This window comes from Drosophila sulfurigaster, chromosome 3, assembly GCF_023558435.1.
Source record: "Drosophila sulfurigaster albostrigata strain 15112-1811.04 chromosome 3, ASM2355843v2, whole genome shotgun sequence".
In the NCBI taxonomy this organism is placed as follows: Eukaryota; Metazoa; Arthropoda; class Insecta; order Diptera; family Drosophilidae; genus Drosophila; species Drosophila sulfurigaster.
The window spans coordinates 25,505,301-25,517,875 of record NC_084883.1 but is presented as its reverse complement, the minus strand read 5'-3'; the positions used below and the strand labels follow the sequence as shown (position 1 = coordinate 25,517,875).

At 40.7% G+C, this 12,575-nt stretch overlaps 1 protein-coding gene across 4 annotated transcripts in view; it reads left to right on the top strand.

Moving 5' to 3' along the window:
• Window positions 1–12,575, top strand: part of LOC133843810 (uncharacterized protein DDB_G0284459) — a 49,684-nt gene that overhangs the window by 18,403 nt on the left and 18,706 nt on the right. For all 4 annotated transcript variants that reach the window (XM_062277531.1, XM_062277529.1, XM_062277530.1 and 1 more), the window contains exon 3: window positions 9,068–9,248. In XM_062277531.1, coding sequence (XP_062133515.1) covers window positions 9,068–9,248 — 181 coding nt within the window. The remainder of the gene's footprint in view (window positions 1–9,067; window positions 9,249–12,575) is intronic.

Here is a 12,575-nt window from a genome sequence, read left to right as displayed (position 1 = left end):
ACAGCAAACACACTGCACACAGAGACCAAGACGAAGCAATACTTCAGCATCAACGTCAGCATCACCATCAGATTCAGCTTTGGCTTCAGCCATTCGAGAGAGATGCAGATACAACGGACACCGATACACATTCAATTTGGGTGTGACAATTGCAGCAAGAGACGCGTCTCGCAGTCACCATAATGATGAATACCTTTTTAATGAGTAGCTGACATATGAATATGCATGTATATCTGGGGTGGGGAATGAGGAGTGGGGAAGGGGAATGTCAGCCAAGCGATTTATTATTATTCGCTTCACAAAGCCAGAGAGTTGAGCAGCTGAAGGCGGGTCTCTTGCAGACATCCATCTAGCCGCAAGCTTCAATCATAAATTTCCAACCTTCAATGCGTGGAATGACCCTAACCTACCCAAATAGTTGCTCACTTTTGTTATGTTTATTGCAGCTGAACATGCAAAGTGCGTTTTTTCCTTCCTTCTAACTAATATACACATGTTCGTATATATAGCATTGTACACAGTATATATCATATATAAATAGTTATATAGTATGTATAGAATAGAATTTTCCCCATTTGCTGTTGTTTTTTTTTACCAGCAGTTTGTACTTGTTTTCTAATTAAAAGTTTGCCCTTAACGTTTGCTTTAAACGCAAACTTGTTTTGTGAATAGGTTTTAGGTTTAGTTTTAGGCGCTGGGAGTGTGACCAGAGGCAACAAAAACACGCCCAATTTCCCTCCGACTCTCTCCCACTTACCCTCCTCAACTTTTTGGGGCGTCGACGCGTTTTACAGCCGCTGAGCGCCAGCCCCAACTATTGTTGTTGCGTTTGTTTGCTGATAAATAAAAGGTACACACTGATAGACATACACACATAGACGTATGTATATGTTTATGACTGGGTGTTGCAGGTGGGGAGAAGAGACAACAATGGGGAGAGTGCGTTATCTATCGCGGTAACGGTCGGAAATGGCATATTGAGCTTGTGTTTATAGGTCATTAGGGTGCTGGCCAAGTTTGTCAGCCACAAACATTTCAGGTTAAATTGCGACCCTGCTCGCGCTCTCCAAATAATTAGCATGCCATTGTCCTTGAGGCCCAAGCAAACGATAACTGATAGCTAATACTCAGCAGTGTTGCCAACTGTCGCTATCTGTTTGAAATGTGCATTGAATGTGGCGGACTTGCTGCATGCAAATAACTTTCTAAACTGATGGCTGCACCTTGACGGCTTCCTTTATGTGTGGAGACGCGCACAAGCTCAAGATGCAAATGTGTACACACTCTCCACTCTTTACTCTCCGCTCTACACTTTTTGCTTAGGCTTGGCTTCGTTTCCAAGGCGTATACGTCAATCAGTTGACTTTTGAAGTGTTTGACCAGGTAAACACAAAGTGTCCACTTGACTTCCGTTTTGTGATTGCTTCGTGAGCTTGCCACGATTCCCGGAATCGCAACAGTGAACAACGAACAACGAACAGAAAACACCAAACACCAATCGTGACATGTGCTGACGTCGACAATGTTGTTGTGCCGGCTAAAATAGTAGTTGCTTGCTTGTTTTATTTTTCTATTTCTGCGGTTTAATTCGCTGCATTTGCATAGGCATTCCCCATATTTTGTGGTGGTATTTACCATACATGTGTCGGTCGTCGGTCTGTCGGTTTCCCTTGTTGTTCATTGTTGATATTTGCATAAATATTTACAAATGTGCGCGGCAATCGTTCCATTTCGCTTTGGCGCCCCATTTGAGTGTCAATTGACTGGGTCGGGCTGCCAGACTCTGTTTGTTTTGCCACCCAATAAACTTCAAATGTCATTCACAATGGCTTATGGCATATCGACATCGATAACGATTACATGTTCGCTTGCAATTCACTGGTTGGGGCTGCCACCCAATCAACATAGCGATATCGATAACAGTAATCAAAGCGCAACGCAGCCAACTTCATGCACTTTTTTTCTTGCTTGTGGTTGCTTTACTTTTTCTTTTTTGTTATTACAATTACAATTGTGGATCTCATTACGTTGATGCGATCAGACGCCGACGCCGACGTCGCACTCAATTATGTCGTGGCTGCAAAGAGAGTATGCTATATAGATGGTTTCCTGTTTGCAGAGTCAATCGCCACAAACCGCAGCACAATTATATGATGGTTATCGGATCAGTTTTACCCGTATTCGAGTATGGGGCGAGAGCACATAAGAGTGAGCGTGCCCATAATAAATCTTACACAGATATTTTCAATGTGCTTGCTTTCGTATCATGTCGTCAAATTATGCAAATTTCAAGTGTGGGCTTAAAATCAGTTATACTCACAAGCGGAAGATGCCCAAAAAAAAACAACAGAGAGGGAGATTTGGGTCATCGATATACATGTATATATACATACATGTATACTCTTAATATGAGTAGAGTCTTCGACAAGATTGTCAACAGTCAGCACATTGTCAGCGTGCAAAGGAGTGTTGAAATGAGATGCATGCACCATGCAGCACAAACATCTCAAAAACAACAACAACTCAAATTACACATTACATTAATCACACCCACAGTCAGCGGGAAGAGGAACGATGCGTCTTCTAAGCAGCTGCTAAATATGTGTAGAGAAAGAGCGAGTGATGGGATCCTTTTTTTTTTGTATTTTTGGGAGGGGAGGCTGGTTGACACGCTGTGTTTTGCCACTTGGTGTGCTTGTTTGACTTTGCTTCACACTTTTGCACGCTTTGCACTTGGAAAGAAAAGAAAAGAAAAGAGTGAAGACCCCATTTGCATTGTAAACAGACTTGGTGGACACGCCTATTTGGGTTATGCTGCTGCTGCATGGATGAGTACCCGTCACATGAGTACATGTGCATCTAAGTGTATTCGGATTTTGTTTCATTTCGCTGCAAAAATGGGTTACAACTGAGCGAACGGCCCTTTAGAATGTGCAACGAAGCGTGCAACACGGCGATTTACGAGAACGGCTGCGAATAAACGAATATGAATACGAGCACGAATGCGAATAACAAATACGAATACGAGTGAATAACGGAAGCTTAGCCCGCTTCAGTTCGCTCATGAATAAATTAACAATTGCCTCCGATTTGCAAGCACTTTATACTAAATACAATCAGTATCCCTCTCTCTGTCCCTCTCTTTCTGCCAATCCCCAACTCTCTTTCTCTCTGTGTGCAGCTCTTAATCAATTACCATAAAAGGCCAATACGCTGCCACCATTAATCGATCTTTAGTCGCATAAATTATGCAATTTACAAATCAAAATTCCTCTCGCAGACACAGTAGCTCCACTCGCCGCGTGACTATCTCTCCCTCGTCCCTTCCCCCTCTTTCCTTTCGTTGCCTTTTCTTGGAAAACTTTTATGGCCTGAGGATGCTGGCTTTAAATCTCGCATGTGCCATGTTGAAGTCCGACTCCAACTCCGACTTCAACTGCATTTGCGTGTGGTCAGTGGCCATTTGGGCGGCGCCCACGCCCCAAATAAAGCTTGGGCACCCACAAGCAGCAGCCACTAGAGAGACAGCAGCTAGACGACAGAACCACAGAGCGGAGATCTGAGCAAACACAGAGCAGTCTGACAGTTGGACAGTTGGGCGTTGCAGCTTCGATTTTCAATACGCTTGACACGACGACATGCAACGAGGGCGGAGCGGGGGAATGGAGCGAGGGCGACAACAGAGATGAAGATGGAGGCGGAAGCGGAGGTGGAGACGAAGGCAGCTTTCGAATTGCAGTCAAAAATTATTGCAGAACTGTAAATTATTTGCACTGTCGACCTCATTGTCAGCGGTTTAAAACTTAACTGCACACGGACACACTAAGTCTACACATACGGACACAAACTACACACACACACTCCACACACACACACTTTACACAGCAATTGACTCGGGCGTTTTTTTTTTTTTTTGTTGCTTTTTTGGGTTTATCGTGTCAGTCGAATTAATTCAACGCGTTTTATGCAAAATTCGCATTTTATATTGGCACAGTAGGTGTAAACGCTCTATAATAGCCAGTAATTATACATATGTGTGTGTGTGTTTGATGGTACTTAACTTAAACCAGTCAAGAGTCAGCTTTTAATTAAAATTCAACTGCAATCAAGTTGTAAATGTTGCAAATGTTAATTAGCCAAGAAGTTTTCGGTCAACAATTGTTCAACATTTTTTTTTTGGTTAAAGTAACGAACCGTTGAATGACACATTTAAAAGCCTCTTAGTATATTTATTTATCTTCGCATCTTTTTGCAAAAGAAGAGGCTGTAATTATACTAAAGTGAACGAATGATTCGAAGGCTCAGCTTATCTGCTTCCACAGTGGGCAACCCACAATTATTGTGGAAGAAGCGCCAGAAAGTTGAGCACAACATAATTACTTTCCATAAATCGCTCTTAAGGGTCTCAGAAATTTGGGATGAAGCTTAATGGGGTCGGCTCCATGTTGGGGGCTTCTGTTGTGGCTTATTTGTAGCTAGCATTAAAAATATAAAGGCAAAAAGAAATTGCCATTAAATGCAAGCCAAAGTGTTGGTTGCCTGCGACTTCTTATTTTTGCTTCGTTTCGTGCAATATTTATTTTTATATGCCAACTGCAATGCCCATTGATAAGCGCCGGACGAGTGTCCAGCAGCAGCAACAGCAAAAGGAGAAGGAGGAGGCGAATGGGGGGGCGGACAACGACAGCGGAAATTTATGGTCGTCACATAAAACGCATAATCAGTAAATGAATGCGGCACAGAGTGCCGGATTAACCGAATGACCAAACGGACGGACAGCCGGACAGACAGACGGATGAACAACTCCGCCTGTTCCACCTCCTTGTTCTCTCTCCTTCCGCTGTGGAAATGTTTGTGCTCGCTTGACGAATGTGCAACATCCACGTTGTCCGCCTTATCAGGGACACACATACTTGACAGTGTGTGTCTGTGAGTGCTTGTGCCCCATGTGGCACCTTCGACAACACAGCATTTATGCTTGTGACATGCTAATGTTTGTGTGCGAGCATGTTGTATTTATTTAACGTCAACAATTGACAGTCCACAAATAAAAGAAAACGGGATAAGCATTTTAAATTGTACTCAAAATTAAATTGCAAAAAATATAGAACATTTAATATAAATAAATAAAAGTTAACTGCGAAGTGTGAGTATGAATCGTCTATATTAAAGAGTGTAAATCTTTTAAATGCACATATAATATAAATATCAATTCTCAATTATAAAATTAATACAAATATCAAAAATAAAATTATACTTTAAATATACTGACTTTATATGAAAATCTGCAAAATATGAGAATGTCGTACAGAAAATCTCAGTTTATAATGTGCTACTTTGAATCGAAGCGGTATGAATTAGTCAGGCTTGGACATGGACTTATACGCACATATTTATACACCACTATTTGATCAATAAACTCTGGCGTTTGTCAAGAATTTTATAATATTGAGGTTCTAGAACATAATCTTAAAGGAATCTACTAAACCTTTACACAATAAATTTTGGCATTTATTATGTATTTTATAATATTGAGTTAATAGTATATACTAAGGCATTATGTTGAGCTAGTAGTTTATTATATTATGGTATAATATTCAGATAGTAGTATATACTACGGTATAATATATATAATGGTATAATATTGTGTTAGTACTATCTACCATATTATAATATTGAGCTATTAATATATACTATGCTATACTCTTAACGGAATATGCCAATACTTCTGTTACTTGTAAATAATTTGCTGTCAATTTCCCCCTGCACACACAATTATTTAATTCTAGTCTGAACTGCTGAATCAATTCATTCTCACGTACAAGAAATAAATAGTTGTGTATTGTCGAAATTAATTTATGCCAACAAATTGTATGCAATGCTTCAAATGTAAACTTTAAACTACAATTGCAGCTAATTCTCATATCCACATTCGATAAAAATCAAATACAATGTCCAAGTAAGGGTATATGCTAGTTGGGCATCCTGCTGTCAGTTTGTTTCGCGTATGCTTATGCTGTGCACACAGTCAATGCATATTTGCATTCTTTATGGTTTATGTGCCAACGGAAGCCAGCAGTTGCCTGGAAGGCATGCAAATGTTGTGGCTTGTTGCCTGACTGACTGACGAACTGACTGACTGACGGAACTGCTGCCTGAGTTCTGTTGTTTCAGCTGGGCGTGGTGGACACCATTTAAAAGGGACGCCTTGGGGAATGAGTCACTCGCGTTGCTAAATTAGATTCCCAAAGTGCAATGTCTGCACTTTGCACCTATTTGCTGCATGCACTATTTCACTGTCAATTGATTGCCGAGAGTGTGTGATGAAGAAAGAAGTGGAGAGAAGAGAGAGCGGAATGTCGCTCATCGTTGACTGTTAATTAAGGCGCTGTAATGCCATTAGTTGGCCTTTTGACTTGCCATCGATAGCAGCAAGCAGCGATGCCTCACTAATTAAGTTTGCATCTAATCGAATGGAGGCATGACTCACGTGCAACACGCAACTGAGAGGGAAAGAGAGAGGGGGAGAAGCGGGGCGCAACCAGTTGCCATTTGGCGAGCTTGATAACAGTTAAATTGATTTTGATTGCTTTATTTGATGACCATAAATCAAAGGCGCATAGAAATTCTGACCAGCAGAGCAGATCAGAGTAGAGCTCAGCACGTGGGCGCCACAGCATTTGAAAAGCAAAGTGAAAAACTTGCCACAGATGGCCGCCGATACAAAAACACACACTTCTTTGAAATCCGAGTAGCAGCAGAGTCAACTGCCCACTTTGCAGCGGTGTCAACGTCAACTCCAACTCCAACTTGCAACTCCCCAACTCGCAACTCCAATGGGGGGAGAGAGAGAAAGAGGCGCGAGACTGAAACGACAACATCAAACACGAAACGAAACATTTTGTGCGATTAGCTTGTAAGATTGTTTGGCTGCTTTGTACGTCCATTTATTTGACTCTAGTTAGAGAGGAGAGCTCGACGTTGACCAAACTGGATTGCAACTTACTTGGCTTCGAAAGAAGTGGAGTCGAGTGGCATTTTGGCCACAGTTGTAGCTTGGAGCTGGTGTCTTGGCTTTTGCCCACTCGAATGCCTCCAAGTGCCAATTTTATCAAATTATTTGCACTTAACTCGCAAATTCAATTTGAAATAACGAGCAAATTGTTGTTGCTGTTTTCGTTGTTGTTGTTGTTGTTAGCAATCGGGTTATGGTCGACATGTGTGCACGCTAACCGCTCACATTCAATATGACATGCAAACTAGTAGAGAGTCAGTCCAACGATTCCCATCCCATGTCCCATGTCCAATGCCTTTCCATGCCATTCAATGTGCCTCTGCTCCGTTGCAATTTCGCAGGTGCAATAATCGATATGGTTCCCAGCCGTATTGGGTCACGTCGATACTCCGCAGACCACGCAGCAAATCAGCAATTGTCTCAGCAGAACCTAAAATATATATCTTACTGGGTCAACCCAGCAACAGTGGTTGCCAATCAATAATAAATCCTTTCGATTTATGAAAAGTAAATCTGCTTGTCAATTGTTTAGCTTAAAGTTTCATTCATTTTAAATTATGTAGAAGAATTTATTTGCAAAATATTTAACATTGACAGGTACTTAAATGTGGATTTATAATATTGCATACAGATGTCAAGGCAATTTTGGGAAGAGGACAATTTCTTCTTCAAGCGAGTTAATAATGAAACTAAAGAAAAGTAATGTAACGATCAAATTATAAAGGATTTTTAGGGTAAAATATAAAAAAAGGGTAAAATCACAAATCTTTACTTTATTAAGGAATTATGAAATTACACTCCATTAGTTTATTTTCAGAACTAGATCTATTGTTAAACTTTATATTTATTAAGAATTTTCAGTTTCATTACGTAATATCGTATACTATCAAGAACATGATGTATGGTTAAATTAATGATTTGCACTACTTCAAGTAGAACTTAAGTTGTTATTTGAATTTATATCGAATCAATTCAAAATTATCAAAGTTTTAACAAAATTCTCCATCAGTATTTCTCTCAATACACCTTTTTACAAAATACATATTCTTTATTACTTTTCAAACATATTTTTTAATGGATTTTTTTATGCTCTACTCGTTATTTCAATGTTTTATTTATCATAATAGTAATAACAAAACACACTGAATATCTGCAAATATGAGTACAAGTCCTTGTGTATTGTTGACTCCTGTCAAACTGTAAAACAACCGATCATTGAATTTTGCTACATTTTATTCATATTTAACTATTTATTTTAAAATATAGTTTATTAATTTTCTGCCATTTCTCATAGAAGAGCATTAAGCCTCTAATATGTGATGAAGAAACGTTTTAGAGGATTTATGATTAATTCTCAGCTATATCAAAATTCTCTTCAAACATGCGTAGAGCGTTAATTAACACATCATAATTTCTCAATTTGTCTCCCCATTGTCGTCCACTATTTTCAAAATTATTTATGCAGAATATGTTGCACATTTCTTTATGACAATATTCCTTTGATAATTGTCATATAAATTTTGTATAGCTTATTGCGGCCATGTCGAATCAGTGTGCAGCGGATTTTGATTGCATTATTGTGTGTAAGCGAATGTAGAGTGTGTGTGTGTGAGTGTGCTCATTGAAGCACTTGGAGATTTGTGTGAGTGTAAGTGTGTGTGTGTGTGTTGCAACATTCGAGTTCCAGATTATCGGCCAGCTGCCTGCTTGGGCCAACAACACCACACCACACAACACAATAATTTTGACACTTCTTGGGGGTGCCAGGCCGATTATGGGCTCGATTGGGAAACATTTGAGCTATGCAGCAATGTGCGATACCAAGCGATACGATCTCCACTTCCACTCTTCAGAGTCTTAGCCAGACCAACAGCAGCAACAACAGACCGGACGCCCACTCTAGTATGTGAAGTGGAGCTGGTCGAGCAAGTTTTCGCCACAGACTTGGCGGCTGCACTTTGAGTGTGTGTGGAAATAATTTAGTGTGGAGCACACATTTTGAAGGCTGTCAGTTTGTATTAATCGAGCGCTCTATTTGCAATGTATTTGCAGGCAGAACGAAAAGGATTGCGACGAGGATGACAAGGACGATGTGCATGACATAATGCCGCCACCCAACTACATACAAATCTCGCAGGGCAAGATCCAGTTGGTGCATCAACCGCGTTCCCTGGACCACGAGATGACCGGCAGTCGCAGTCCCGCCACACTGACCTTGGAGCGTGGCGAAAAGGTGAGTCATAATCCATCATAGTAGTAGTTGACAACATCTACCATCTACCACCTGCCCCTAACACCTGCCTTGGTAATGGTTGCTTTTGGGTAACTGGTTGATGTAGTTGCTTCCCAATATCCCATTCAACATTCTGTACAATATCGAAACTCAAAACAGAAACTCAAATTCCTGCTCATCATTATTGTCATTGTGATAACCCTGCCCGCTGCAGACTAACTTCATCTCTTCTTCGCATCCTTATGTGCGCATCCAGCTTTGTGGCCCACTTTTCCCAGCGTCTTCTCCTTTGATTGCAGCGGAGTGTGCTTTGAAGTGGAAATGCAAAATGGAAAAGCGCATCGCCGTGCAATGCATACAAATTTCAGGCGAGTTTTCGTGTGGCGTGCGAGAAAACTTGGCATGCAAACAAAGCCTGTGAAACAAACACCTTTGAACCCGAGTAGACGAGGCGGAGAGAGAGGAGAGAGGTAGAGGGGTAGAGGAGAGCCACTTGAACTCGTTAACGTGCCATTTAAGACACATCACGCCAGCGGCACAGAGATTGATGAACTCTCTCCGCCCTCTCCTAACTCCGCCAGCAACTGCAATGAGCAATGTGAACTTAACATGCAGCTGCCTCTTTTGTCTCCTTTGAAAGCGTGTTTCGCATCCTCAGATCTTAGCTGCACGTATGCTTCATGTGTTGTGCTACTCAATAATTACCCGAAAATGTCATTGTTGCATTTGTGAAACGCTTTGAGATACTCTTCGAATTGTTTGTCTAAGTAGGTATAGCGATTTGTCAGTAACAAACAAAGAAATTCTTTTACTTAGAATGGGTTGCCAAGACTGCATCTAAATTATAACCTTAGTGAATTTCAAAGTTGAATTGTTATAGAATAACTTTAAGTAATAGTTATAGGCAAAGATTTGAAAACCCTTTTGAATCTCTGCAATCACTGAGAGTACCCTCTACCTATAGGGTAGAAGGAATTATAACTTTGTGCCTCCAGGTATGTAATAGGCAGAATAAGGTATCTTCGGCTCTATAAAGTATATATAATATTATATATTGCTGATCAGCTTCAATAGCCGAGACGATATAGACGTGTCCATGTGTCCGTCGATAATTGCTTTGGCTAACAATGTGGTATATTTTGCACTATATGGTATATTTTGAATGTATCAATACACAAAATTTATCATTTGGTATATTTTTTAGTATATATCCACTTAATTGAATGTATTACTATATCAATATACCAAATGTAGCCTTTGGTATATTTTAGCAATTATGGTATATAAATTCGGTATATTTTAAAATTAATACATTAATCGTCAACAATCTAGTATATTTTCCACTCAACGGGTTATTTTAAATATACCAGATGTAGTCTTTGGTATATTTTTAGCATTTTTGTGGTATGAATACCGCAGTGTTTCACAAAGGGTAGTAGCTATCTCACATTCGAGAAGAAGGAGCCATCATTCATAATATTCTTCCACTATATAAGAATTTCTTAGAGCCGATGCACTTTGAGTGATAAGCAATGATATTTAACTTGCAATCGCAAAGCATTAGAATGTTCACAATCTTCAAGTTAAAAACAAGCCTCTTTGTCTATAGATTAATGTGCAATAATATGTAATTACAAATGTCGCTAATACCCAATCAATCTACTTTAATAACCGGCAACTACAAAAGTCTTAGACTAAACTATATAATTAAAATGAATGTTGCCAGCTTTGTGCAGCAAGAAGCTGTCCATCTATTATGGTAAATAATAGCCTTATAGTGTGTGTCGCTAACACTTTGTGAACAAACTGTAGTCTGTACGTGAACTGTAATTAAATTGAAACCATCTCCATCCATCCATCCACTCAAGAAGCGAGAATGAATTTGCATTCCAAAGTTGACATTTGCCATTCGCTTGAGTTGTTTCTTCTTTTTTTTTTTATTTTCTGTGAATAAAGTTACATGGATGATACTATATGTTAAACCCTTTTTAAGTTGAATTGAGGCTCAACAACAGCTGTGAAGAATTAGATCTCGTTTAGTCGCTGTTCCCATGGCTAAGAGTTTTAGTAGTTAAGTGTTTGCATTTACTATGTTACATACTACAACAAAGGCAACTTTAAGGCCGATTTGTTGTTGTTGTTGTTGCTGCCGTTCACCGATCACGTTCGGACTTCCGTGACGCTTTAATAGCGCTAAGTATGGCGCATGCCCGAACTGTGGATGGAGCACTTGATTTATGGTTAGCCACAACACACAACAAACACAACGTTCACTCTGTCCATGGCCATGGCCCATAAGCAGCTGCAAATGAACTAAACTCTAGAGTCGAGGTGAGCTTGGCGAAACGTCTTCTATGTAAATGCTGTAATTCTTCCCAGAACTCTTTCTCTCCTGTGAGATTCAAGACTGGATCTGAGATTGAGATTGAGACTGAGACTGGGGACAGCTGCAGCGATGCCTAATTGAAGCTGCTCTAAGCCAAGTGCGCAGCTGTTGGCCACGACTTTGACGCGCTGCGTGTATCGATTACTAAAGCATAATAATCGCATCAGAATGTTCCCAGCGTCGAAAGAGAGTGGTGCGGTGGGGGAAGGGGGACCAACGTGCACCACACACATGCTGCAACAAAGAGACACCCACTCTCGGCAGTTTGCAGTTGCAATCGCTGCCGTTGCAGTTTGCCGTCTCGTCAGCCTGCAAATTCGCTAAATGGCATCTTGATTATTGTTGAAACATGCCGTCGCTCAGTCTCCACGTCTGACAGACGTCGCATACAATAGACCTGCTGCTGCTGCTGTTGTTGCTGTTGCATCCCCTGCATCATCATCATCGCCAGAACTGGCATCCAGAACCCAGTCACGTTCGTGTCCACATCCACATTGCGTGGATGCCGCCACAGTTGCAGTTGCAGTTGCCTCTGTTGCAGTTGTTGTTGCTGTTGCTCTTGTGCGACGTGTGATTGAAAAAGTTCATTGAACGTTATGCAATTTATGTGCAACGTTTGTTCCTCGCTCCCTGTTGTTGTTGTTGTTGTAGTTGTCGTTGTTATTGTTGTGTGTTTTTATTTATTTCTCAGCCTGTTGAGTATCGGCTCGGTTTCAGTTTCAACTTTGGGTTCACATGCGCTCAGCTGTTGCTGCTGCTGCCGCTGCCGTTGCAGTTGCAGTTGCACATGCGCACACAGTTGCCACACACAGAAGTCAACGACTGCGTGCATATCTGTGAATGGCTTTAAAGCTGCCAACATATGTGAGTGTGTGTCTATGTGGAACTTAGCACTTTGTATACCCTGCAGTTGATGCTTGCGAAGGGTATTTAAGCTAGAG